Source organism: Drosophila obscura, unplaced genomic scaffold (assembly GCF_018151105.1).
Source record: "Drosophila obscura isolate BZ-5 IFL unplaced genomic scaffold, ASM1815110v1 contig_186, whole genome shotgun sequence".
Classification (NCBI taxonomy): Eukaryota; Metazoa; Arthropoda; class Insecta; order Diptera; family Drosophilidae; genus Drosophila; species Drosophila obscura.
Genome location: NW_024542774.1, coordinates 4235265 through 4263233, shown reverse-complemented (window position 1 = coordinate 4263233; position 27969 = coordinate 4235265). Strand labels below are relative to the sequence as shown.

At 46.2% G+C, this 27969-nt stretch overlaps 6 protein-coding genes across 10 annotated transcripts; 1 reads left to right on the top strand and 5 right to left on the bottom strand.

Moving 5' to 3' along the window:
* Positions 1–602: 602 nt before the first annotated feature.
* Positions 603–21041, top strand: LOC111077138 (synaptic vesicular amine transporter). Of its 2 annotated transcripts, XM_022371292.2 has the most exons (9): positions 604–947; positions 1812–2045; positions 5078–5597; positions 13459–13626; positions 13687–13825; positions 13905–13963; positions 14038–14633; positions 14690–15007; positions 15481–21041. In XM_022371292.2, the coding sequence occupies exons 3-9, from the start codon at positions 5099–5101 to the stop codon at positions 15550–15552; spliced, it is 1851 nt and encodes a 616-aa protein (XP_022226984.2). In that variant the 5' UTR covers positions 604–947; positions 1812–2045; positions 5078–5098; the 3' UTR covers positions 15553–21041. The 2 variants fall into 2 exon arrangements, with proteins under 2 accessions (XP_022226981.2, XP_022226984.2); XM_022371289.2 differs by lacking the exon at positions 15481–21041 and having other exon boundaries at positions 603–947; positions 14690–15393.
* LOC111077142 lies at positions 7225–8119 on the bottom strand. The gene has a single exon (XM_022371297.2). It carries the CDS (start codon positions 8017–8019, stop codon positions 7615–7617), a length of 405 nt encoding a protein of 134 aa, XP_022226989.2. The 5' UTR covers positions 8020–8119; the 3' UTR covers positions 7225–7614.
* LOC111077141 lies at positions 9928–11265 on the bottom strand. Its single transcript, XM_041593012.1, has 2 exons — positions 11100–11265; positions 9928–11037 (listed from the first exon to the last, which is right to left on the bottom strand). Exons 1-2 carry the CDS (start codon positions 11239–11241, stop codon positions 10004–10006), a joined length of 1176 nt encoding a protein of 391 aa, XP_041448946.1. The 5' UTR covers positions 11242–11265; the 3' UTR covers positions 9928–10003.
* LOC111077139 (stress response protein NST1) lies at positions 16347–18617 on the bottom strand. The gene is made up of 2 exons (XM_022371293.2): positions 18480–18617; positions 16347–18414 (listed from the first exon to the last, which is right to left on the bottom strand). The coding sequence occupies exons 1-2, from the start codon at positions 18493–18495 to the stop codon at positions 16580–16582; spliced, it is 1851 nt and encodes a 616-aa protein (XP_022226985.2). The 5' UTR covers positions 18496–18617; the 3' UTR covers positions 16347–16579.
* An 81-nt stretch (positions 21042–21122) lies between the features above and the next one.
* LOC111077136 (protein lin-54 homolog) lies at positions 21123–27922 on the bottom strand. 3 transcript variants are annotated; one of them, XM_022371288.2, is made up of 6 exons: positions 27456–27922; positions 26921–27386; positions 23066–24564; positions 22060–22979; positions 21843–21982; positions 21123–21774 (listed from the first exon to the last, which is right to left on the bottom strand). In XM_022371288.2, the coding sequence occupies exons 3-6, from the start codon at positions 24473–24475 to the stop codon at positions 21446–21448; spliced, it is 2799 nt and encodes a 932-aa protein (XP_022226980.2). In that variant the 5' UTR covers positions 24476–24564; positions 26921–27386; positions 27456–27922; the 3' UTR covers positions 21123–21445. The 3 variants fall into 3 exon arrangements, with proteins under 3 accessions (XP_022226980.2, XP_022226979.2, XP_022226978.2); XM_022371287.2 differs by lacking the exon at positions 26921–27386; XM_022371286.2 differs by lacking the exons at positions 26921–27386; positions 27456–27922 and adding an exon at positions 24627–24742.
* Positions 24872–26652, bottom strand: LOC111077140 (elongation factor Tu). Of its 2 annotated transcripts, none has more exons than XM_022371295.2 (2): positions 26541–26652; positions 24872–26490 (listed from the first exon to the last, which is right to left on the bottom strand). In XM_022371295.2, exon 2 carries the CDS (start codon positions 26440–26442, stop codon positions 24979–24981), a length of 1464 nt encoding a protein of 487 aa, XP_022226987.2. In that variant the 5' UTR covers positions 26443–26490; positions 26541–26652; the 3' UTR covers positions 24872–24978. The 2 variants fall into 2 exon arrangements, with proteins under 2 accessions (XP_022226987.2, XP_022226986.2); XM_022371294.2 differs by having other exon boundaries at positions 24872–26480.
* Positions 27923–27969: the final 47 nt, after the last annotated feature.

The window sequence follows — 27969 nt, the reverse complement described above, 5'->3', positions numbered from 1 at the left end:
GGCTTTGGAGTCAAGTATTTTCCAAAAAAGTTGCCTTACGTCTGTCCGCCCCTGTCCCATCCTGCCCAAACACCCCCCTGTTCAAACGCGTTGCCACTTAACGCGAAAATCAATTAGGCATAATGCGTACGTGTGTACATACAGATGTGCATGTGTATGTGACTATGTGTACTCTCTGGCAGCCCCCAAAACGCGCTGCATACTTCCAGGCGTAACGCAATTGACAGTGAAAACGGATGCTCACACACAAACACGGATACCCAGAAATACATAAATACACACACACATGCACGCATACATGCAGACCCACACACAATGAAGGCAATTGAGCAGAAGCATTGCCGCTGGCAGTTTTCATCAATACTCGGAGTGGGTGGGAGTGATGGCAGGGAGAGCGATAATGAGAGAGACTGGGAAGGGAGGGCCAAACGGATAACGGGGATGGACTGCAACAGGCAGCGGCAGACAACAAGTGGCAGCGGCTGCCGACTGCGCTGCTTTTGCCTCTGTCTCTGCCTGTGCCTCTGCTGTTGCTGCTTGTGCTGTTGCTGCTTTTTCGCATAGTCCTCGCATCCACAGCCGCATCCTGAACGTAGTCGTTCCCTGTCGTTGTCGGTATCGCCGTCGCCTCGTGCGCCGCTGGCGCTCGCGCTGTCTTTCAGTGCGAGATGAGATCTCGTGGCTGATGGACGTGCTCGATTCCCACGTTTCCAGTGCAGCACCAGCGGCAGCGCCAGCGCCACAAATTGATACTGACACTTGTGGAACTTGCCTTATCATTTTGTGTTTGATTGCCACGTAAAATGTGGTTTAAAGTTTCAGTTTAAACATCAATTAAATTCAAACAAATGTGTGACTAAGATTGTGCGCAACCAAGCCCCTAAAAGCGGAAACCAACGCCCACAACAACATCAAAAAATATGTGAAAACTCGCAAGGGAAAAGGGTGTAAGTTGCAGTTTAAAGAGAAACGACGACGACCTTCACAAACAATTATATAATTTTGTAAGAGTTTGGGGTCCTTCATCGCAATATGCAATAATAGTGAAAGTTCTAGTTGAAGCAGAGACTCCAAGTTCCACATGTGAATTCGGTATTTGATTAACTAATTAATTATTCAAACTGGTTTCATTAGCATATCTTGAGATTCGTCCATATCCCCTGGTAAATCCATCAAAATCGAAATTGAAATTAGCATTTTTAAGCGGCAACAAACGCTGATAAATATACATATGCGAGTATGTATGCAATGTGGAGAGTATTTATCAATCGATTTGAATCGAGCCTGCTGGGCACACAATATTATTTGCCTGGCTTGTTGGCAAACATGGGAAAAAATCAAAGACAAATAATACATATTTATCTTTGTTTGCCTGGAACAAATAGCCGCAGTCTCATTGAGTAATTTGTGGGGATGGAATCCGATTTTTGTTGACCTTATTTACCTTTTAAAAATCGTTTGTGTTTGTGAATATTTGGGATAAATATTATTATTATTAATATATAATTGAGCGATAGAGAAATCTGTGCAACAGAAGCCACAAACTATGATAAAGCTTTTCGATAGAGTGTTTGAAAATGTTCACTTTGAAAGAAATAAATCTTTGTTCTCTGTGTAAGCTTCTCGTTTGGCCAAAGTACTCACTATTGAGAAAACCAAATACCAAAGCCGCTCAACCTCCTCCTAAGTATTCCACAAGTGGCCACCAGCCATTGCATGCCAAAGGAGCCAAAGGAGTGGCCAAGCTTTCGGCTTCTTTATTTACACAACTTATTTTAAATTTCTTGATTCACTTTATGATTCACCCACAGGAATACTCCAACAACGCAAAACTTCACCCGCCAAAAGACCGGCCAGACCAACACAAGCACACCAGCAATCATCATAGCAACATCCACAAGTTTCCCCTGCAATAGAACCAGAAACAGGACAGACATAAGTACCTCCCATCCGTCCCGAAGCTGAAGCGAGGCAAACAAATCAGCAACAGCAGTCCCCAGGGGAGAAAGAGGAGAAGCCAAAAGCCGTACATAAAAATAGCTCAGGTGAGTCTTTTCTACACAATATTATTAACAATGAAGCCGGATGAAGAGTTAGAGTTTGCGATGGGACATCTTCTTAAAGGATATTTAAATTCAATTCCCTGTCATAGTTTTCTATGTCAGCTCTCAGTTCCCCACTTAGACACGTAGGCGGCAAAAATGATTGCCAGTTGGCATCGATCTGAACTAATTAGTTTAGAGGGGCTCATTTACACGGCTCTGCCATTTACTTGGATGGAGCGGAGCCGCTACTGTTTTGCAATTAAAATTGCAATTACAGAACAATAAGACTTATAGGGGTAATATGCGGGAAATTAAATGCAAATAAAAACAGCTTGCAGCCTTTGATAACAGGTTGAATCGAGAGAATATTGAGTAGTAACCCATGCTAAGGTTTCAAGCGGAATAAAGCACACAAAGAGCTCGTATATGTTTTGCTCCAATGTCAAGCTCAAGTCCATGCTCACGCTCGCAACTGAGCTTAGTGTTAATTAATAAGAATCTGAAAAATGAGCACAATTTAAATAAAGTTGCGTGACAAAGCTAGTGGAGAAGGCGTGTGGCAAGTAGCCGCTAAATTTTGACCGTCGGCAGTTGAGAATGAATATTGTGCAATTAAACAGAAGCTCCATCCAACCCACAGCCCACAGCAACAATTATTAGAATAAAAGCAGCGACAACAGCAATCAAAAGAAACAACTGAGACTGAGAGAGCATAAAATAATGAACGAAACAATCGCACTGCATCGGATTGGATCGGATCGCATCGCACGTGCAAGCGGAGGCTGCTTCACCATCGCTGCATTCTGTATGCTCTACAAACTAGACCTGGAATTTAGCTGCTGGAAATGATACCGGTGTTTAAACATATTTTAAATAGTATTACAGATCAGTTGTCATGAGAACAGCCAAGCAAATCGATTCTGATTTATTTATTAATTTTTTTGGTAATTGTTTTATTATATTATAAACAGAAATATTTTTCTATCGTTTCAAAGTGTACCAAATATTTTTGAGTTTGAATCTTGTTTTATTTTAGTATTGTATTTTTATTACAAAGAACAGAAACGGTTAACACGCGACATACTCGTATGTATCCATAATGTGATAAGCATCGTTGAAATTGAATTGAATGGAATTTAATTCTAATCAGATCGAAATGCAAAATGCGAAACAGTCAAGCTCTGGATGCACAAGTCAAACTGCCAGCTCTTTCTTCAATGAGAATGTAAAATCGAATTTCGAGTTGTGAGGCAGCGGAATTTGCATAATTTTTTTGTTTTGTTTTTTAAGTTTTTTCCCTTTGTCTTCATTTGATTTTCCCACAGCCGTAAAAACCGAAATTGCACGCCAATTGCTAATTAATGATTATTAAAATGTGTTTTACACACTTTTCATTGTGCATTCATTTCAAATACAAAGATTCCTGAACAGAAAACACACACAGAAAAAGCGAATGCTCAGACAATTCTGTGTACGGCAAATGACGAACACGAGCGATAAACTAACTAATGGCAACAGCAGCAAATCTTTTCGCTTGTGCAAAAATGATTTCGTTTAATAAGCTTCAGGCAGCACGCCAAAGTTTTTAGTTTGAGCTGAAACCGCCGACATGTCGGTAGAGTCCGCGGCAGAAACGATCCACCATCAACCCGAAGAATATCAACGAATCGAGAGTCGTAGCGTGAGCTGAAAGTGAAAGTGCAATTAAGCTGATTCGATCAGATCAGAACTTCCTGGTTGCATCTCGACAGAGAACTGCCTTGACATTTGATTCATTGGACCAGAGAACCCTCCCCTTAATTGATATTTCTGTGCGCGTAACGAAGATCAAAAAGCAGTTCAATTGTAACAGTAGGAGGGTCCATAAATACTCAAGGCCGTGTGGTGGCTCAGTCCCATTGTGCAAGTTATACTCCAGTATCGAGAGCAGAGGACTCTTAAACTTATACTTTGATACTCTTGCAAAAACATATACGCGGACAGGTAAGAGCTAACAGCATTTACAGATCCTACAGTTACGTGCCAAACTGTCAGTCACATATTCCAATTATTTAAGCAAATGATTGCATTTGTTAGTAGTTAGAAGTAATGCGTCAGCTTTGCTGTTCATATTTAATTTGGACAGATTGAATCAATTAAATTTACAAAATTTAGTACCGCTCGTCACGCCTCCAAACGTGACACAGTCCCAGTAGTCCCAGTAGTTCTCGTTCGCTTTTATTGAGTGATATGTTTTTCCTATCAGACACTTGCAATCGTTTTCCGAATTGAAACATATGGTATCCAATGACAAACTTGTCATTCGCTCTGAAGAGGACGTCATAAGACATCAATTGAGGAACTTGGACAGGTCCCATAAATAAATTGAATTCTCAATTGCAAAAGCAAATTAAGAAAAATATTCCATGAATGGCTGATAAGTTGCTTCAACTTTGATTGCATCCATTTAGTCTCGGATCGGATCCTTACATTCATTTCACCCTCAATTAGAAAACCTTTTTGGCACTAATTGTTGGGTAATTCTATTTCGAGTCGAAAACTTAAAGAAGTCGAACCAGAAGGAGGGCTCTTTTGTGTCGCTCTCTAAACGAATTATGGATTCAAATTCAATTTGCGCCCTGCGATAGGCAACGAAAGATGTTTCAATGACAAATGTCGCGCATACGCCACGTTCTACTGCTGTGTGTATGTGTGTGCATGCGTGTGTGTGTGTGTGGTTGTATGGTTGGAGAAGGCAATTAAATAAATATTTAAATTGTGTATGATTCTATTAAATGCGAGTTCTCGTGTGAAATAAACTTTTTAATTCAAATTCCAAGATATATAATTTATTTTTAATTAGCGAAAATCATTGAGGCATAAAGCGCGAGCGTAGCATTGGGAATGGGATTGGGTTTGGGGGTTGGGAATAGGAATGGGCACGGGGCTGCCGCTGACTGAGAAGGAGCAGGCAAAGCCGCTTATAATTTGATTGCATTTTAAAAGGCAATCCGCTTAGATCTAATCACAGTTGTTCCCTGTCCGACCCTTAGCAACTAGCGGCTAGCGACGCAATGCAATCATCGACTGATGCGGGCAATGGTGGACCAAGAAAACTCTCACAGAGCACAGCACAGAAGCAGCAGCAGCAGCAGCAACAGTCGGAGATTAGCGCAGGAGCAGCGAGCGGCAGTGAGACCACCTCCTTCACCATAAACGCCAACAATCATCCGCAACCTCAGCAACAGCATCCTGGTGGGAGCAGCACACCCAGCAAGAATCCCTTCAAGCAACAGTTGGACAGCAATCAGCAGAATGGCAATATGGACACGGAATGCGGCATTCTCGGCGTTGGCAGACAGCCCCCGGCCCCGCCACCGCCCACGTATCAGTCGCAGACGCATACGGGCCGCCAACCGCCGCCGGATCAGTATCGCCAGGAGAATCCACGCGCTGCCGGGTCCTGGTCCGCCGCCAAGTCCTGGATGGTCAGCTGGCGCGGCTCCAACCGTCTTGTACTTGTCATCGTTGCCATAGCCCTGCTCCTCGACAACATGCTGCTGACCACAGTGGGTAAGTGTACCTGAGGGGATAACTGTTTCGGTGTGGGTGGTTTTGATATACATGAATAAATCTTTTCCCCGAGGTCCATTAGCATTTCATGACCATTTATCTCCTGTGGCTGGTTATCTTTGCAATGGAAGGCAATCGCTTGGAAATTGTCCATTCCTCCAAAGTGATGGGGATGGGGATGGGGCGTGGGTAGAGGAGAAGGAGCAGGAAGTGGAAGTGGAGGGGCACCATTAAATTACCACAGAGCACCACTTAAGCTAATGAAGGTTTTCCTGCTGAACAGAAGCTGTCAATGCTCGTCCTCTTGTCGGTTCATCAATTCAACTGTCATTGAGTGCTGATGGGAGAGATTTCTAAGATTTGGATGCCTACCATTGGGAGTCAATTAAGCCTCTGATCTTTCACCAAATCAAATCCTAGTGTACTCTCGAATTTTTGCTAATTTTTCGTTGAAAACACCGCAGGGAAATCAAAGCATAGCTAGAGCCAGGAGCCAGACCCAACTAGAGTGTCATGCCCAACCCTGTCGACAACTAATCAAGGTTGAAGTACCAATCCTTCGTCATTAACAAAAACCCCATAGCCAATGACCAATGGACCGAGCCAAGCCGAACGTACCGTACCGGATCGGACAATAGCTGAACGGGGCAGCTCCAAGTGGTCGACAGTCAATTAAATAGACACGCACAGGGAGCGCTGCGTTGGAACTGAAAACCGTCCTGCGTTTGACACTAAAACCCAACCAACCAGGGGGAAGCTTTCGTCCGACCGAGTGGCAGCAGTGGGGGGGGGATGGGATGTGTCCGGTGCAAGTGCTTGTGTCAAGTGTCTGGACAAACACATGGACATTGAGTGGGAACGCAGTTGTCCGGCGGTGCTCCAGCTTGTGGCTGTGGCTGACAAATACAACAGGACACAAAAAATAAATCCAAAAAAAAATTCAACGTACAAGGAGGGGGCATTTTCTTTGTGCTAAACGTTCATGAATTTAAATCAACAAGTTGGGGCCAGCCAGCCGAAGACAAATACACGTAGCGATGGGTAAACAGCCGAGAACCAAAGAGGAAAACCACTCGAGCAACTTGTTGAGGGAACGGAAGTGAAAGTCAAAGGAAAATGAAAGAGCTGAAGCAAAACTATTAGCTCCAGCCCGAACTTTTTTTCTCGTTTCCTCTCCAGCCAGTGACTGATGGATGGAATGGAGTTATGGGATGTGTTGGGAGGAGAGGAAAGGAAAGGAAAGGAAAGAGAATATTCTGGGGAGAGGGCTTTTAGCTTTCGACTCGAGGCATTTTCACTTAAGTGCTTTCTCCCTCTTGGCGCTCCGTTCAAGGTGTTGAAGCGAAAATAGCTGCGAATACTTTTGATTATTTGATTCATTTGATCTCTGTACTTGCCACCCCCTCTATTCTTTTGCATCCTCCTTTATCCACCCTGTCAGCAGTCACAGTCAGCAGTCGCCTGTATCGTCTGTATCGCATAATATTCTCATAAATTAGATTTAGCCTAGGAGCATGTGGAGATTTATATGGGTCATAGATGCGCTGTTGTCTCGGTCCCTTATCCCTTATCCGTACGTATTCCTTTGACCTCCGAATGATTCCAAATTGAATATGCAATAAGGTTTTTGTTTTATTGAAAGAGATTGAATACTTAGTGGAAGAATGAGGGTTTAAATGGGGGTAGATTTGATAGCATTAGGTTCCCAGTGGGGGGTCATTGGGTAGAGCAATAAAATGAAATTACAAAATTAGTTAAGTAAGTTATTCAAATACTAAAAAGTTCGTTGCTGTGAGAGAGTTTAGTATAGTTGCCAAAGGATTTAGGACTTATTCTTTAATTTTAGCCTTAAATGTTAGTAATACTTATGAAAAAATAACTTAGAGATGCATACACGTACATACATATGTATGTTGAAGCAGCTCCTAGTCAAAATGTCAAATCTCACGACAAAACTGCAGTGAAATGTCTCTTGGGCGGACCTCAGGTGTATTCGCTGTAAGCCCCTGAAGGCCCTTCATGGCTTCGCTTTCCCCACCGCCTCATGCTCGTCTACGTCCACAGCCTCCAGCTTCTCCAGGCAGGGACCCGGTCGTCGCGTGGGCGTGGTGCTCAGGGAACGGGCCTTCGCAGAGTCCCCGGGGGACAGTTGGGCGAAGCCGCCGGAGCCGTCTTTGGTGAGGGACGCGCTGCGGGAGAAGGGCAGATAGGCGTTCAGCTGCCGCTCCAGTACGTCCTTGTTGATGCTCGTCTCCCAGATCTGCTTCTGGATGATGCTGCTGTAGCGGGCCTCGAAGCTGTGCTGGTGGCGCAGGTTCTCGGGTCCAGGTCGAACGCCTTTGGTTCGCTCCTGGCCGCCGGGCGTGGGGGTGGCCGCCTTGAAGGGGCTGCCCACGGACGAGTCCTCATCGGACACGGACATGCCTGCCACTAATAGCCGGAAAATTAAAATGCGCCGCAGAAAACTTTGCTTGTTAGCAATGGACTCGCAGGACTCTCCCGTTGAGCACCTGCCGCGCTCGCTGCAGAAACGCGAATAAGTCACGGCAGGCATTGGGTCCGTCTATAAGTCTATAAGTTGCCTTGTTATGTGTGTAATCCATATATTGTTGCGCATTTTCTCTTTGCCACACGGGGGGAAAAGTCAACCGTCGCGACGGGCGGGGCTGCAAAGTTCCAAAGTTGCGACTTGCCTGCAAAGTAATTGCTGCGAGCGCAGCCAGCCAGCTCTCGGTTCCCTTTGTCTTTGGTTCGCCTTGAAGGGAAAGAACTTTTCTTTTTGGCCTTTTGGCTTTGGCTTTGAGCGGGGGCGGGGACGGGGGCTGGGGCTCCTCGCAACCCACGAATTCCGCAAGCCAGGACTGGAGGCAAAGGTCACAATCGTGCGGCTTTCTCGCTGTCGTTCGCCTTCAGGCCAGACGCAATGACTCATTGGGCAAAATGCTCAGCCCCCATTCACCCCCTTTCGATATTGGAAGCGAATCGGAATACTGACGCGTCAGTCATAAAACCAACGATGACGACGACAACGACAACTTGCCACGTGTGGCATTCAGCCAGTTGCAGGTGTCGCACTGTCATGGGGCTCGCTCGACAGATACCAAAGCGAAAGGCTGACAGTTGATGCCCTATTACCCGTTCGTTTGATGGATAAGTAGCGTTTATAATTAGTTTAGGACGATTTAGGGGCTGTATGCAGCGAATCCAGCACAAATAGTGGCACAAATGGGCGGGGGAAGGCACCGGGAAAATTCTTAATTTATATCTTTCTGAGCTAACAATAAAATGATCGGAATAATATAAATAAATTTAATAGATAGTGGAGTGGATAGTGGACACATTGAAGATTACATTGAAGATGGTTAAGCGTATTTCAAGGTTAATCTTTATAGCAATAAATCCAAATGTCAGGTTTTTCGAATGGCGAATCGTTTATATTTTCTATAAATAATTCCACAAAACTTTATTCTACCATGAGACATGCCATAAGGGAAAATTCTGATATGCCATTTTCATTCAAAGAAAAACTTTACGCAAAACTTTATTTATTTTTAATTTACCATGCAACATTTGCACAATTACCACTGATTACGCGCCATATATACACCCGCGGATCGGGCCCCTGAAACCACATAAGAAAGTCAAAATCAACAATGAAGTCGGAACCAAAAATCAAAACAAAAGAAAGTGGGCGTGGCCCTGGGCGCCTACTAATCCAAAAATAAACAAAAGCCAAACCAAATGTATAACAAAAGAAACAAAAAAAAAATTTCAATGGCAACGAAACAAAAAAACGGAAATCAATAAAATCCACAAAAAGGTTTTACGATATTAATAAGTACAAGAGATAATGCTATAAATGTAGTACATACCCTACATCAAATGCGGGTACACAGATTATTAAGAAGCCTTTACCAAAATAATCACCAAGACCAGAGAAAGCAATTAAAGTTTTCCAAGGAATTAGCAGTTAGGTTATCCGCAGTTCCTTTGCCTCTATGTAGATATATAAAAGTTAAGCCATTCGTAGCGGTTTGGCATGTTAATAGGACAAGAAAAAAGGTTGGTACAGGTGGATACCCCTGCTCTAGCTTTGAGGCGTGGCATTTCTGTGGCCCCATAAATATAACGCTTGCTATCTCCCGTGGCAAACACGTGCGGAAACATTCAGCAAAGTTTCCGATGTGGTATGGGACGTACCTTGAGTTTAGGCTACCACTCGAGTGCCAATGAACTTGGACAGCTAAATGGTAGGGAAACCTCCGCTAAGCTCAGCCAAACGATCACTTGGCAATGGCCCTGGACCACAGATCTCGAAGGCATTTTTGTGGAATATGGTAATGGTGTGTGACTTTATTAATTACAACGCTGAACTGATTTAATGGGTTACGATTTCCCAGCTAAAGCTAAAGCTGGCACAACTCACTAAAACTGACGCTCAGTGCATCCTCGCCAGAGCCAGCAGCTGCCCCTGCAGCAGGCGTGGCCAGCAGCCCCTTCTTGGGCAGGCTGGGCATGAAGATGTGCAGCTGCTTCCGGCTGTCCAGGCTGACAGAGGAACCCAAACCGGTGGCGGCCAGTCCCGACCGACTGCTGTGCGGCGGGGTGCGCGTCTCCTCGGAGTGTGGGGGAGAGGCGGCTGCTCCACTGTACAGTCGGGCAGATGCCAACTGTCCGGCCAGACGTCTCGTGGCACTGGCACTGCTGCTCAACGCACAGAGATCAATGTTGCGTGCCGGTCGATTGAGACGAACGGGGATGCCCTCCTTGTTGAAGATGATAGTAATGGGCTTAGCATTGGCATTGGCATTGGCTGAGGCGGAAGCGGAAGCGGAGGAGCAGCTGACCACTGTGTGGTTGGAGGTCTGCTGCGGTTTGGTGCTGGACTTTCTAACCATCGAGCGCTGTTGGCTCGCGCACCCGGCCGCCGTCACCATTCGTTTGAGGCTCACTGCACGGTGGTGGATGCGCTGACTCCTCTGGTTGGCCCTGGCCACCTGTGCGCTGCTGGTCACTGGCTGGATGGCAGCCTCTTTCACGATGTCCTTCCTCCCAGCCAGGTCCAGCCAGTGGAGCACTCGCTCGGCCAGCCGCTCCTCGGGATTGTTCGCCGTCATGGGGGCTGTGCTGGGATCCTGCAGTGAGCTGCGTCGCGACTGATGCTCCGCCAGATGGTGGTCCAAGTTGTAGGTTTTGCCCCTGCTCAGCAGCCAGGCACGCCTCTTGGCCTGACGACTGTTCTGCCTTTGTTCCCTGCTGCCCAGCGCCGTGGCCGAGCCTGAAGTGGCACTCATTCTTCCGCCCAAAGTAGGGAAGGACTGTTGCTGCTGCTGCAGGGTCAGCTTGGTGGCATCCAGCAGCAGATACTCGTCCAGAAGATCGATACTTTCCTCCGCCGACTGCTCGTACTCCTCGCAGGACTGGGTCTGCTGATAGTTCCCTGTGGGATGCGGTAGTCCATCACTAACTGCCCGCTTGGGGACGGATGCTTCTTCGACTTACCTTTGGGTCGCGTCTTCTGGCGCTTCCAGCGCTGCCTCTGGCGTGGCTCGTAGTCGAGAATGAAGTGGCGCCTGCCTATCGCCTCCTGCCACACGGAGCGCACAAACAGCGGCCTGCTGGCCGACTCCCAAATGGGACGCATTTCCTGCTCAGTCGTCTCAGTCTCCGCCTCCCCCTCTCTGAGTAATTAAATGATTTGCATATTAATGGATCCAACAAAACGAACTCAGGGCGCATACTTTTTGTCGCACAACTGTGGTTCTGGCGACTTCCTTGTTGCCTGTCGATGACTGGCTGCCTCGCCAGTTGTTGCCTCACTGCCGCCGCTGTTTGGCTTGACGACGCCGCCAACGCCGCCGCCACCATCATCGCCAGCGCAGCGAATGTCGCCCTGCATATCGATGTATCTGTGACCATGTGGAGGGGCCACAGGGATGGGCAAGTGTCGCTGCAGTTCGTCACTTATAAAGTTGATTATTTGGATCGAGCTGTTGCGGACTATGTTTGACTACAGGCAGCAAAGTTTGAATTAACTTCAAGGACATGAGCATAAGCTTCTTCTTATTGGTTCTTCTCTTGGTCGTGCCATAAATTCTGTCATCTGTTAAAGCATCGAAGGATACTTATGCGGATTAATAGGCTTGCTCATTTCTTTGGCTTTATAAACCACCAACGGGAATTACTTCCATTCTGCCTCTGGCTACATTTAACATACAGTATCCGTATCCATACAGTCACAGTCAAAGTGATTCGGCTACCAAGATTACCAAGTCTCGTAGCCCTGGCCAGCTCCAGTCACTGTTTGTTTGTTTGTCTGGCTGCATGGCTGCCAGACTGCCAGAGTCGCTTTCCTTTTGGCTTTGCGGTTTAAGTGTCTTCGGCACGCGAAATGCAACCGGAGCAGCGACTGGGGTAATTTCTGCTCCACCACCACCACCACGATGCCAACAAATCCAAACCCATTGCCATCCCTTGCTTCGATGTGCTGCACGTGCTTTTCCCAGAATGTTTATTTTTTTTGTTTGTGTGTCAAAAGCTTTGAGACCGTTTAATGAGTTGCCGGAGGCGACTTGATACCTACAAATTACTAGGCAACAATTCTCCTTTTGTCGCATAAAACAGGTTGGCTAATCGTTTGGATGTTGTGGCATTCCAAGTGGTTAGCCCCAATTAAAGGAGTCGTGAGGAAATTTGCATACATTTCCGCTTGCATGTCATGGCATGGGCACCCCCAAAGGGTTTCCCTTCCGAACGGGGGCCTCTTTTTTGGCAAAGCAAAGCTGCCAAATGGCATGTCGGCTTACATGGCCAACATATGTGACAGGTGGAATGCGGTTGACACGAGGCATCATAAGTCTAAAGCCAAGTCGGTTCCAGGTCAGGCGAGATTTCCCCTTTCGCTTGAACTCATTGGAAAACCCCGGGGCACGTGGCAGCACGAGCCTGTGCCAGATAGGGGCGTGGGGTGGGCTATGATATATGCATTTGCGAAACAGTAAAAGTTTGCCTAAGTATCTAACCCCATTAAACAACATAAACAACATAAACAACATAAAGGCCCCAATTAATGGCCCCTACCCACAACCCCCTGTCCATATGCTGGCACTCGTGATGTCAGTGGGATAACCACGAATACCTGTCTACGTACAAACAAATTACCTCAACAGTACTTCAAACAACTTTCAGCACTCACTCAACGGTGGGTGCAACGGGGGGGCCTGCAACTCTCAATTGAATAGTCAGCAGTAGCCCCCATTGCCATCAGCCATGTCCGACCTCGGCCTAGCCTTTGGCAGGAAATGCAATTACGACTACGAGTACGAGTACCAGCACGAGTACTGGGGGTACGGTACGTCTGAGTGATGCAGTCGTTTTACGGGTGTTGATAATAAATATAAACTGAGTCGAAACATGCAACAAACAAATTGAATTTGCCCCGGAAGAGGGATAGGGGGGAGGCTACACGCTACAGCATGGACTATGCTATGCGAGAGACCTGAACACCGACTGGGGAACCCCTTTTTGGAGAGTCAATTAAACGCATCGTCGTCTTGGGTTGGCGTATGCACAATTTTTGCCTGCCTGCCTTCCACGTTGGCCTTCGTTTTTTGTTGCCGGCTGCCGGTTGCCGCTTGCAACTCAATTAGGCCGAGGCAATCTCTGGCACTGGCAAAGCAATTATAAAACTTTTAGCACCAAATGCAATTAAAGAGCGGCCGTGGCGGCCCAAGCTATGCCATAGACTTGCTTTCGGCAACAGCGCCATCGAGCGGCCGCTTAGGCTAATTGTACGAAGATTTTTTTATTTTTTTTTCCTTTTAATTACACCTTCCGTAACGCACCGCATCATCGTACACAGTGCCCATCATACCCGAGTTCCTGTACGACATACGACATCCGGATGCCCCGCTCGACAGCTATGCCCGCACCCCACTCACCTTTCACACCCCGGCACCGCCGCCGTGTCCGTGCAACAAGGATGGCAGCGAGGCGGCTCCCCTTGAGATCTCCACCATGAGCCCGGAAGGTGAGTCTAATTGGCAACGCGTTAAAAATGTGATTTATGCCCCGTACCCCAATCCCACAGAGAACGAGACCTACTACCGTGAGCTAGAGGAGCGTCACAACGAACTGGTCGGAGAGACTGTCGAGGTTGGCCTGCTATTCGCCTCGAAAGCCTTCGTCCAGCTGCTGGTTAATCCGATTGTGGGACCCCTTACGCACCGGTAAGTTAACGAGTTGCCGACTACCCGCAGGGCTGCAATGATGACTGTCCCTCCCTCTCTCCCTCTCTCCCTCTCACAGCATTGGCTATAGCATACCGATGTTCGCTGGCTTCGTAATAATGTTCCTCTCCACGATAAGTGAGTTCCACATAATTGGCTAGAAAAAGTTGACACATCATCCCCCTTAACCTCGCCCACTCTCTCCTTCGTAGTCTTCGCTTTTGGTCGCTCCTATTTGGTGCTGTTTGTGGCCCGAGCTCTGCAGGGAATCGGCTCGTCCTGTTCCTCGGTGTCGGGCATGGGTATGTTGGCAGATCGCTTCACGGACGACAAGGAGCGCGGCAATGCCATGGGCATTGCGTTGGGCGGTCTGGCTTTGGGCGTGCTCATTGGCCCACCGTTTGGCGGCGTCATGTACGAGTTTGTGGGCAAGTCAGCGCCATTCCTGATACTGGCTGCCTTGGCCCTGGGCGATGGCCTGCTGCAGCTGTTCATGCTGCAGCCATCGGTGCAGAAATGCGAGTCCGAGCCTCCATCCCTGAAGTCGCTGGTGAGTGATCCGTACATTCTGATTGCCGCCGGAGCGATCACCTTTGCCAATATGGGTATTGCCATGCTGGAACCTTCGCTGCCGTTGTGGATGGTCGACAACATGGGAGCTACGCGCTGGGAGCAGGGCGTCGCCTTCCTGCCGGCCTCCATTAGCTATCTGATTGGCACGAACCTCTTCGGACCACTGGGACACAAGATTGGACGCTGGTTTGCCGCCTGCCTCGGCCTGGTGATCATTGGAGCTTGCCTGATCTTTGTAGGTCTTGCTTAAAAATTCTGAAATGGATTTGGGCTCACTCAAAATCATTGCAGATACCCATGGCCACTTCTATCACACATCTGATTATTCCCAATGCCGGTCTCGGCTTTGCCATTGGCATGGTCGACTCTTCGATGATGCCGGAGTTGGGCTATCTGGTGGACATCCGCCATTCGGCCGTCTATGGCAGCGTCTATGCCTTGGGTGACGTGGCCTTCTGCGTGGGCTTTGCTGTGGGACCTGCCCTCTCCGGCTCCCTGGTGAAGAGCATCGGCTTCGAGTGGATGCTGTTCGGCATTGCCATGCTCTGCTTCATGTACGCCCCGCTCCTGACTTTCCTCAAGAATCCACCGACCAGCGATGAGAAAAAGGTACGTATGGCCAGGGAAGCCGCTGCGGCTGCGGCTGCCAAAGCGGAAGCGGAACTGGCCGAGGCCAGTGCCGGTGGCGGTAATTCAATTCCCCAGCTGACTGCATCCTGTCCAGCCATTATGCATGGCACGGCAGAGCTTGGCAAGTCGAATGAAGGATACGAGAGCGAGCGGCTCTAGCACAGTTTTCGCTTCCTTTATAGAAATTAAATTTTGCCCCCTTTAAGCGCGTTTATTCCTTTTCCAATCGATATCGCTTACACGATACTTGTACTAAGTATTTTTAGTTTTTGTATTATTAGTCATTATCAGTGTTATTGTTATTTTTAGATTTAAGTTCATCTTAATTTGATTGTAATAAAACTTTTAATTTGTATTTATTTGTAGCCGTCTGAGTTTCATTTGCCTTTTGTCACCAGCAATATTAATATATAATATAATTAATAACCTCCACTAAACTTGATTCATTGCAGTCATTGATCTATGGACGCGATCGGGAACAGGTACGTTATGTCACCTATCAGAACTACGACGAAGACGAATAAATGACGAATCGAATCGAATCCTACTCTGATCACAAATAAACTCCTACGCAATGTCGCCAAAAGAGTGACCAAAAATACAAAAAAAAATATGAAAGAAAATGAAAAACTGGGTAAAAAAAAAACAAAGAAACAAAAAAAGGAAACACAACCAACAATATCACACAAATCATATGCAACTTCAATGGAAATCGTTATTATTGTTCAATGTTATGGTGTTAAATAACCAACTCTCCTCTACTATCATATCGAAAAAGAAACCTAACCTAACCTCACCTCCTATAGCAGATCCGCAGCTACAAACCAAAATAAGTCGCACACGTTAGAAACAAGCACAGCACAAAAATTTAAATACAGTAATTATAATCAGAGCAAAAATGTATTATAAATAGAGAGAGAAAGCTCAATATGAGGGGCAAGATGTTCGGTGAAGACGGGTAACTTTTAGTTTGGTACTACATAGAAACGAAAGACGATCAGAGGATCTTCTCTAACAATCTTAAGAGCCCTACTATATGCCGGAGGCAATTTAGTGACCAAAGTTGTAATTCATAATTGGAACTAATGAAAAACGAAATTAAAGTACAGTCACCGCATCGAAAACCAACAGATGCCACTGTATGTAAAGTTTACTGAGCTTTTAGGAGTTGTAACCAAAACTCTACTCCCAGAATAGAAGGTTTTATTGCTGTGTCAGGTAGCAGGCGCCTGCAATTGCATTGATTTAATGGACGGGGGGGGGAATACCTTTAAACTGGCAGCATCTACTGTAGGAAATAACAAACACACAATCTCTGTAGCAACTTACACTTTTTTTAATTAATTTTATATGCATTTTATACCCAATTTAAAACAAAAGTCCGAGAACTTGAAGTCAGCTTAACACGAGTGCCGCATCTGGGAGAGACTAATGGGTGGGTTCAACATCAGACCAATTCTGAAACACATTCCCGTTACGAATTCACCTGCCTGAGGGGCAGGGTTCCAGAATTTTCCTGATATTGAGCCTACCTAGGTGTAAGCTCTACCTCTACATACGCATCCTACGCGAGGTGGTGTCCGCATAGACGTTGATATTCACATTCAAGGAGTGTACGGAGGAGCAGTCGTCTGTCGTCCCCTGTCGCATCCGACTTGTGCTCAGCCTTGGAGCCACACCCGGCATGGGTGAATTATTTCGTAGCCGCACTTGGTTCATAGAGAACTCCAGGTCCCTGTCTCCGGGACGCGATGTTGTTATCCTAATGGGTATATTATTGAGCCTTGTGAGAATGGGGGTATTGGGGGCATGGGTTCCGGCGCTGCCATTCAGCTGCTTCTGCTCGCTCAGTACTGTGGCCGATGGCCGACGCAGGCTGGAGCTGCTACCATTTGTGCTCACCGTCACATAGACGTTGCCATTCGACGTGCCCGAACTGGTCCGCTCTAGACTCCTTGGAGGTCTGACAGTAGGAGGAGTTGTAGTGAACGTTGGGGCGAGAGGCGCGAGAGGAGGCGCAGTCTCCACAGGAGCTGTGGTCTTCTTTAGGCCCCTCAGCGAGGTTAGATTCTTGGAGCAGCTCTGCAGGCGCTTGGCCCGCTTACTGGCCGCGGCAGGCGGGCGGTCACAGAAGTGTACCATGCCGGGCAGTCGATCGTTGGAGGTGCGCCTGTACAAGTGAGAGGTCATCATCACGGGGGATATGGGCATGGCACGCATCGGTACTTCCTGCCTCTTCTGCTGTTCCTGTTCCTGTTCCCATCGCAGCTGTTCCTGGTATTCTTGGTACACTTGGTACTCTTGGTACTCGTGGTACTCCTTCCGTCGCTGGGACTCTCTTTCCAGCTCTCTGAGGCGGTCTTTCTCCCTCTCCACCTCGAGTTCGAGGAGGCGCTCGTTATCCCTTTGCCTCTCCTGCTGGCGCAGATTTTCGCGCACCCTCTCCCGCTGCCTGGCGCGTTCTCGCTCCATTTTCAGCTCCAGCTCCCTCTCCCGTTGCTGGGCATCCTGCTCCGAGCTTCTCCGGGCCTTGTTGTCTGCCACACAGAACTTGGACAAACGCTTGTCTATGCCGAAGGTCTGCGTGGATCGGCTGGCACTGCTTGATCGCTGGTGTCTCTCCGTCTGCTTCGCCCTGTCCGTGTTGTTCAGCAGACAGGTGTCCGTCTCAATCTTGATTCTCAAATTGTTGTCCGCCTCCGATTCCGAGTCTAGGGAACCGATGTTGATGTTGATTTCGCAGCCACTGCAGGCGCTTCGCTTGGGCAGCAGCTGGATGTTGGAACTGGTTCTGTTGACAACCGATTGTTTCCACTCCCTTTCCCTCTTGTCAAATGTAGCCATGGAGGCGCTCCTAGGTGCGTCAGGCCTCAGCACATTAGTGCTGCAGTTCCGCAACAGGGACGTGGCGCTCTGTCCCCGAACTATCGTCTGATAGTCGTCACGATTGCAGCACGTCTGCAGCAGTGGGGAGTTCGTCACTTCTATGGGGCGTCGTGGCTGGGGGACCATTGAGACACTACGCTGGTGCTGCACGCCCTCCGGCTGGCCTGCACCAGAGAAGGTTCGTCGACTCGGTGCGGTGAGAACGGACTGGAAGTCGCGCAAGAACTTGCGACGCCTGTTCTCCACGAAGGGCGTGGTGTTCTGCGGGGTCCAACTGGCGCTCGGCGTCGCTGGAGCGTGCTCGGGATCGCTGGAAAACTTGGGATTGCGGTAGAATGTCTCGAACTGTTGCGGTCGGCTGGGCAGCGGCTGTGGCTCGGGCCGCTGATAGTGCTGTACTGGGTAGACAGGTCGATCGGCATAGCGAAATTTGTACGATTGAATTTTGAATGGATCGCCGCGAAAGATGTCGTTTGTAGGGCGATGCAGATGCGGTCCCTCTGTGGTGAAAGATCTTGGTAGATTATTATGGACTGTTACGGCTTAGACGTGGAGGAGGCCTTACGCATTCCATGACTCATTTCGTGCTTGTAATTTTGTGCTTTCCGAGGACGTTCTGCCAAATGGATTGGGAATATTGCATTCCAATCATGAAAATTAATTTTTGTTTATGTTAAAACAACTCTACAATAAAGAAAAAATATTTCATAGATGTTAAACCAAAAAACCAGGGCAACCTTGTTCTCTCGGATCACAGTGGAAGGTAGAATGTTGTCCGTTCCGAGGCTCCCCAGTCCCATTAAAACTTTCAGGCAATACGGCGTGGCTCTTGACAGGCTTTATCGGGACACTCGATAACGAACTCGATATCGAACTCAAACCCGACCTTCTTTAACTAAATCAATTTAAAATTTAAAGTTGTTAAAGTTAGTTATCGGAATCTAGTTGAATATATATCCCAGTAACCACCCATAAATAAACTTTGATACATTATACTTTATGTGGTATATTCGCAATACACTCACTCTTGTAAAATTGGTGCCCACATAGCACACACACACACAAAAGTTATCTGACACATTAAGGGAATTACTAATAGGCTTGTGGTAGAAACCGTACTTGGAATCCGTTTCCATAGCATACCATAAATAGGCTTAGCTCGAATATAGTGAAATGCGTGCACAATATGTGACAATTTTTCTTTGCATTTTATGTTTTTAACTCCATTTAACGGTGGGGGAATGAAATCGCTAAAGTGAGTTCCTCAAGAACCTTCATTCAAACTATAGCTCTATCGTATGTATTCCCACCCAAAATTTCAATGTTTCCCTCATGCGTATTACCGATTTCGTTCCCCGACTTGCTCGGATCAGCTTTGATCAATCGGATACTGCCGCAAGACACTTGAATGGCTGCAAGTGTCTTTAAGTGTTTTGATCACGTTAGAGGATCATGTAAAATCCATAAAATTATAATGCAACACAGCGCGCCACCATTTATGGGCCACCTTAGAATACAATTTTTTGCACGCATTGACCAGGATTCAATAAAATAAAGGAAAATAGCTCTGTAATAGTAGTAGGCCAGACTGGCAAAACGACAAAAGTTGAATAGCAAACAAAATGTAGTAAATCGCAGGTATACAATGAGGTTATATTGAAAAAATTGTACATACGCATAGCTGAAGTACTTGCTGATTATCATCGTTGTTCCATTGTTGTGAAACTTAAACTATAGACATACAGATCTAATATCTAATATCTACTAATATTTATCCACATAGACTTTGACTTTGTGTTCGTTGTAACTTTTCACGCTTTGAAGAATTGCCGAATTCAATCATGCAAACACAAACACAAACACACACATTTTACTATATAGTAAATTAACTAATTCAAAGATTTGATACTATTAAAAAAAACCCGTTAAAGCAGGCATGCATACATATTTATGAACAGGGCATGCAACCTGTATTCAATATATACATCATGTATTTAAATGTATCTATACTGATCTGATATTTAGCAAGAGGTTTTGTTCGGTTTTCATAAGGTTATACTGCTATAACCTTGTGCTTTGGCTCCCCGTTCGAATAGAATAGTGGATGGCGGGGGGCTCAGCATTCAATATAGACGTGTGAATTAGACAATATAGCTTATAAATGAACAACAACAACAACAACAATATACATACATACAAATTATACATACTCTTAGAATTACTCATATTCAAATCGTTATTGTTATTTAACTTAATGTTTAAATGTTCAACCAAAAAAAAAAGTGTGTTATCGATTGCAAAATACGATTCTAAAAACACACACAAAAAGCTGGTATGGGGTCAAACAAAGCTATTATGCTACAACAATTAACCAAAGCGTTTTGTGCACAGTATTAAATATAAACTAAATGCTATGCTACAATATACACACTACACTACTATATTTAGCGACATACTGTATGTATTTGCTATATACATATACATATATACTTAAATATATGAAATAATCGCACACACACACATACTCTCTCTCAAGTTCACATGCGAATGACCGCAGGGAAACCAAATATTATATATTCGTTTCTATAGTTTAGCGCGAGCATATTAGTCAAAATACAACACAATATAACACAACACAATATGATATAGCAAGACAAATATTTATAAAAACTAAACATGCATTATAGTCCTTAGATAATTATCACACTTACACCTTACACACTAAAAAACGATGTGACGATGTGTACTCATGCCATGCCATGTTTAGGGTGAGAGCCGGGAGAAACCTAACCAGAAAACTTACATTTACTATATAAAGCCAAATGGTGACCGAGTAGAATATACATATGTACTACAAACAATCCGCTTATTAATTGATATGAATACAATATTATAGCTATTATATATAAACATATAATCTATGCACTAGTCGTTGGACAATTGTTTATTTCATAGAGATACTACTTATAACGATATCGGGATAAATAAACTAAATTGCGTTGAGTTTACAATGCTCGCACTCGCCCTTATCTTATACATTGGAAACAATTCTATTGTAATTGAAATGCAAATGCAAACTACAAATATGTAACTGAAGTTGTTGGTGAATAAACAAGCTACACTCGAGAACAAACGATGATTTTTTACTCAATGAAATGTCTCTTAGGAAACCACTTGCCAAAGGAAAGACTCTGTTATTTTTTTTCCAACTAAACATTTATTTTATATATGTAGTTACAATTATTTACATCAAGGTTGCGGAAGAGTTCTCACAAATAAACAATATTAAAGTCCGCGGTGAAAAACCCTCAATGGTAATACGAAGTAAATGTTATCTTAAATCTGGTATTAGCTAATGTACGAGTTAATGCATGATTGATTTGATATTGATATATATCCATATATACATTTGAAACTTTACACATTACTTTAAGGTCAACTTTTATAAAGCCCATGAAAAGAGTACAAGTTAGGGGGGAAAAGGTCAAGTACGCTTTGATCTTACAAACTAATTCATGTTACGTTCAAATATCAAGAAACTAATTCCATGGAGTCTGCCAGCTCATTTGTGTCGCCCTTCTCCTTGCCAAAAGAAATAATCTGATTCAGGCTTTCGCCCAACTCCTCCATCACCTCACGCTCGGTATCCTCTATAGCCGTATTCTGCTTCTCGTGCATCACAATACGAGATATCATGCACATGATGGTCGCCTCTACCACATCGTCAGACAAATACCGATCCGAATCATCCTGCGACTGTTTGTCGTTCGCGTCTCTGGCCTTGTTCGAGTCTTCGCCATCCACTAGACTGTCTATAGAGTCCATATCCACATCTGGACGATCTTCCATATTCCGACAGCCTTCAAAAATAAAAAATTTTAGTTAGATCAGGGAACAGAAATCCTAAAGTGCTTTGTCTTTTACTAACCTACGCATTTGCACATATTAGAGCAGGGTATCTTTGCCTCGTAGCACTCGCAATAGTTCTTCAGACAGCCAGACCGTTTGCAATTGCACCCCTTGTTGTGCAGCCGCATGTCACCCGAATTTGGCGCCGTAATCTTGGGTCTGTAAAGAAATCCAAACAAGAATTTTAAGCAAACAAACAGGATGGCAGTGGCAATCAAAAAAAAAACAACACGTACTTAAATGCACTGGGATTGCGGTCTAGGCAGCTGCGTATCGCTCGCTCTCGTTCGACTTCGTTGTCCAGATTATTGAAGCAGTCCTTACAGGTGCAGTCCTGGCAGAACTCTCCATTGGCAAAGCAATCGCAATAGAGCTTCAAACACTGCGACTTGCTGCAATTACAATGCTTACGTCGCCCCGGCGCGCCCCCCAGTGCGTCAGTCGCCGGCGGTGAGGCGGATTTGGGAGACTTTAGTATCTCGAAGAGCGGTTTCCCAGGCAAAATCTTGGCGCTTTGAGGATTGGCATTGGCATTAGCATCATTATTAGCTAGAGGAGGCTGGACTGTGGCCTGTGCCGCCTTTAGCTGAACCGCTGATGGTTGATTTTGCAGCTGCTGCTGCCGTATCCTCTGCTTGGCCTGGGCCTGCAATGCTTGCAAATTTTTTGCCTGTTGCAGTGGAGTAATTTGCAAGCGATGCTGTTGTGCTGCTATGGAAAGGGGACGACGAGTCTTGCTGTCCACATAGCCAGTGTATCCACGTCGCATGGCACTGGTCGATGACTGGGGAACACCAGAATTGCAAATCATGTACTTTACTCCATTGGCTGACTGCACCAAATTGTAGACTTTCTTCGCAGAATTGGGAGTCATTTTGTTGGAGTTGGCCCCCTGCACCGTGACGCGCTGTATGGACGAAGGACGTGTCACAATCTGCTTGTGCTGCTGCTGCTGCTGCTGCAGCTGAGAGGGTTGCGCTACTGATATAACGAAGCGTGGCTTCTTGGTCTCTGGACCAGCTTCGCTGCTATCGCTGGCATCGTCCCCAGCAGCCAAGTGCTGAATATTGAGATCGTTTAGCCTGTGTTTGCGGGGCGATTCCGGATTGCCGCTATTGCTGGCAGGCGACTTGGTGTTGGTGACGCCCAGCGCACGCTGCAAAGGTTCATTCAATGTTAGCTATCCGTTTACCAAGGATAGTATTTACATATATGTATATGTAGTATGGTTTTGGAACTCACCTTGGAAATCAACGTTTGCATAGAGGGAAGCGGAACAATGCTTCCACCCGTTGTCTTCATTAAAATCTTGTTTGTGTTGCCCACAGAAGGAGTTTTAGTTCCTGCTGTTGGGGTGGATGGGCTGTTTGAGGATCCAGCCATGGGCATGATAGAACGCACAAGGGTTACCTTTGCCGCGGAATTCGGCTTGGCGACTGCTGATGTGCTGCTGCTACTGCCCACCTCCTTAGTGTTTGAGAGGACACGAACATACTGCACGACACCGCCCTTGCCGGGAATTTGTACAGCATGTATGCCTTTCGTAGGCGAGTTTCCTGGGGCTCCGCTGATGTTCGTTGTGCTGCTGGTGGCACCTGCTTTGGGTGACAGCTTTATGATGTTCTTGCTGGACACCACAATTTGCTTGCCCGTACTTTGCACCAACATTTTTCCTGGAGGGACCGATGTTGTGACAGATGTGCCGGTGGTAGTCGTTATCAACGTGGAACTGTTGCTTACGTCTGGTCCTTGTTTGGGTGGAGCTGCCTTGATAACAACTTGCCCAATCGACTTCCGGAGCCCCACATTACCAGTTGACGGTGACAGTTTATGGGCAGATGTTGCTGCATTGACTCCAGTCGCCGGTGTGCTGGTCGTGGTTGCTTTGGCGTTGATAATCATGGACGGGCTGGCCTGATTAATCTTGATTATCTTTCCATCCGATGTCCGGACCACCTGAAATTTGGCTGCCGGAGTTGATGTGGGTGAGTTGGCAGACGATGCACTCTTTGCGCCCAGTGGAGTTATGCCCTTGATGGTTACGGGCGTGGTACCTCCTTTCCCTGGCACGGCTGCCTTGACAAGTCCAGAACTGCCAACGTTCACGGCCTTGGAGACGATTGCTTTTTGAAGGCCCGTTGGGGCGACTAGATGATGTACAACTCCTGCGGATGATACATTGACTGCTCCCTTGGAGATGGTAGGTGTCGAAGCGGCCACAGTTGTTTTCGCAGAGGCTCCCGCTGGCGTTGACTTTTGAAGGTAGAGAATTTTTCCATCCGGCGTCTTGATCTGTGTCATGGTCAGGCTGTTTAAGGGTGTTCCCTTGGGTGTTCCACCCGAAGACGATGTTGCTGCAACAGTTGTATTGCCAATCTTCAGAGTATTGCTTGAAACAGGCTTAAAATTGTTTAGAATCTTTATGTCAGTTATTTGTGGCTTGACTGGTGCGACTGCTCCCGACCCTGCTGTAACCACTTTGATAGCGTGCGATTTCAAAACAGCGGGTCCAGGCGTCCTCAAACGTTTGTCCTCCAGTATGGTGACAACGGATCTTTTGAATTGCGGAGTGTTCAATGACTCGTTTATGGAAAATGAGTGCTCATTCCCAGAACCGCCATCTTCATCCGAATCGAGTGCATCGATTTCCATGTGGTGCTGTGTGGCAGTTTCTTCTTGCGTTGGCTCCAAAAAGTCTTCGAAACTGAGTTCGGGTAATGGCGTGCTGTCGTCCAAAGATTCTGTGTGCGAAAAAGGTTGCAATTAATAGTTGGTCAATTGGCTTTGACGTTCTTGTTTATACCCGATGACCGTTGCCACCGATGAGAGTACATAATTGCAATTATTTTCAATTCAATTTCAAAATTTTCTTTATCATCAGCTGCGTTCAAGGCGGTTGCGATACTTCGCTTTCCAGCACTGGGGGTTAGTGTTGAAAAGTATTACACTTTACTCGATATAAATAAATATATAATCGATATAAAAAAAACACTCCATTCAAAACAAGAACGAAATTTAAAAATAGTTTTTCTGCAGGTTTTAGTTTATTTTTGTTTCGTTTATTTCTCGACTGCAATTAATTGCCAACAACTTACAGAATACGCATACAAAGTGCTTAAATATATGATTTTATTAAATAGCCGACACATTTTTTATTACTTCTTGGCAGCCTCCTTCTTCTCGCGCGCCTTCTTGCCCTCAGTTAGCTCGGAGCGTTGCGTCTCAGTCAGAGCCGACATGGTCTTGGTAACCACACCCGTGCCCAGAGTCAGATTTCCGTCGCGCAGAGTGAAACGTTGTCCCTGTTCCATGACCATGGGTCGGATAAGGCGCAGTATCAGTTTGGTGTCCTCGCCAGGCATGACCATGTCCTTGTCGGGTATTTGCACCTGGACAGCACAGTCCCAGGTGCGCGAGAACATTTGCAGTTGAATGTAGGACATGAAGGGCTTGGGGCGACCACCCTCTTCCTTGGACAGTATGTAAACCTGCGCCTCCAGCTGATCCATGGCCTTGACACTGCCCGGCTTGCACATAACCATGCCGCGCTTGATGTCATCTCGCTTAACGCCACGCACCAAGGCTCCCAGTTGATCTCCGGCCTGGGCCTCCTCCAAAATCTGATGGAACATCTCCACGCCCGTCACCGTCGACTTGAGCACCTTGTTATAGCCGACAAATTCACACTCCATACCCTTCTTGACCACACCGCGCTCCAGGCGACCAGTGACAACAGTGCCACGTCCGGGAATAGAGTACACATTCTCCACTGGCAGCAGGAAGGGCTTGTCCAGCTCACGCACTGGAGTCGGTATAAAGCTGTCCACTTCCTTCAGCAGCTTTAAAACGGCCTCCGAGCCGATTTCGGGGTTTTTATCCTCCAGTGCGCACAGAGCTGAGCCCTTTACGACAGGAATACTATCCCCATCATAACCCATCTCGGTGAGCAGCTCGCGTATTTCCATTTCCACCAGGTCAACCATCTCCTGATCGGCGGCATCCACTTTGTTGATAAATACCACAATATGATCAATGCCAATCTGTTTGGCCAGCAGCATGTGCTCCCGGGTCTGGGGCATAGCGCCGTCCGTTGCAGCCACCACTAGAATGGCACCATCCATTTGGGCTGTGCCCGTGATCATGTTCTTGATGTAATCGGCATGTCCCGGACAATCCGTGTGACCATAATGACGCGACTCTGTCTGGTACTCGACGTGGGCCACATTGATCGTAATGCCCCTGGCCTTCTCCTCCGGCGCGTTGTCAATCTCATTGTACTTTTTGCTCTCGGCCAGCTGCTTGTCCGCCAGTACTTTGGTGATTGCTGCAGTCAGCGTGGTCTTGCCATGATCAACATGGCCAATGGTGCCCACATTGCAATGCGGCTTGGTGCGCTCGAAGACCTTCTTTTCATTGGCGTATTGTCGAAGATATTGCTGAACGTTGCCGGTCGTACCAGTGAGCAGTAGACTATTCCCCTTCCAGTCCCGGTTGACAGTGGTCGACCCGGTGGCGCAGGCCAGTCGCAGCATTCGGGATGAGCTCATGGCCCGGCGGGTGCAACGAATGGCCAGGGGGGCAGCCGACCGGCATACGGCAGCAGCAAATGCATGTGACATGATTCAAAGGTTCCGTGCGCTTTCTCTATGGCCACAAACTGAAAGAAACTTGAGTTGCGCTGTGTCGTACTAGCCTCGTCGCACTTTCCTGCACTTACAACAATATTGCTTTGTCCTTAAAGGGAGCAAATAAGCCTTTTTACAATTTTAGGGGAAAATTGTCAATTGCGTAAACCGTACAAAATGTGCTGTGCTGCCGAACTGTCAACTCGGTACAATATATCGATATCATATCATATCAGTATTGTACATTCGATACCCACTGCATTTATTATATAATTATGTTCCCGCTTTGCTTAAATTAAATTATGTAGATAATAAATATATATATTTTACTTTCATAGATATTAATTAAGTTGATTTTGATTGATGTTTGATTTGGTTCAATTTAAGCTAGTTGGCAGTTCTTGTTTACGTTATGGAGGGAAATTATTTTTGCGCGATTTTTTCATAATAAAGTAAATATGCTGTCACTCACACAAATAATCTAACGCCAATGCACTCCAACCAAGTCGGGAGTTGATGGCATTTTTAACTAGCTGTTTCGCATGCAAATACTTGGTATTAGCAGCCAGCAGGCGCCCAAAACTGCCCCAAGACTGTACCCCACAAAGCACTCACACAGCCACACAACCGTATACGTGTATTGAACTGTCTGGCAAGGTCCGCGTTGGGAAATTGTTGGTTGGGATGTTCCCACTTCGTTAAAAGCACTTGGTACATTTTCGTTTCGTCACTCAGAGGTCGAATTATCAAAAATAAGCAAACTACGGCCGACATCATCACATATGCCATTCAAAATGGGCGACAGAATAATGCAGCCACATATGGGGCATGCTGCAATGATTTCCATGCTCGCCGCATGGGCGGCTGGCCGGTTTGATAATTTGCGCGCCAGCAGTCACACACATGAGCGCTAGCCAACTGCCATGCCAGGGTACACGCTGTACTGGCCAGAGGTTGAAAATTCAATTTGAAATACGAAAGTTCGACTTAGGCACTAGACAACTTACCAATATTAGTACAACTGGTATCCATTGTCCCGTTTAAATTGTATGTCCTTATCGGGTAGTTTTTTATGTTTGTTTTGAATATTTGCAGTGTGCGCGGTCGATGCTAAGCAAAACAAAAAGAAAATCTATGCCTTGCTGACAAACGACTATGAACTCTGCGGTCCCGGTCACTTGCTAAAATACCACACACGAAAATCGCCTTATAAATGTATTCCACAGCACCACTTATATATGCACTTTATATGGGACCGTATTTACATTCCGAATGCAACAGCAAATTCAAAATTCAATTTAAATTGCTATTTCTGCTGCAGTTGATGTGAATTTTATCTAAATTGTACTAGCGAACTATCGAGAAAGTGCGATGACTCTAGTGCTGTGAAGCGCTGCAGAAACATGGTTGCATTTGAAGATGTCGATGAACCGATTGCGGAGTTTACATCTTAAATAAAAATATTAATTACGTGAATATTAATGGCGAGGATTGAGATCAATCCTTTTGATCATAAACTGT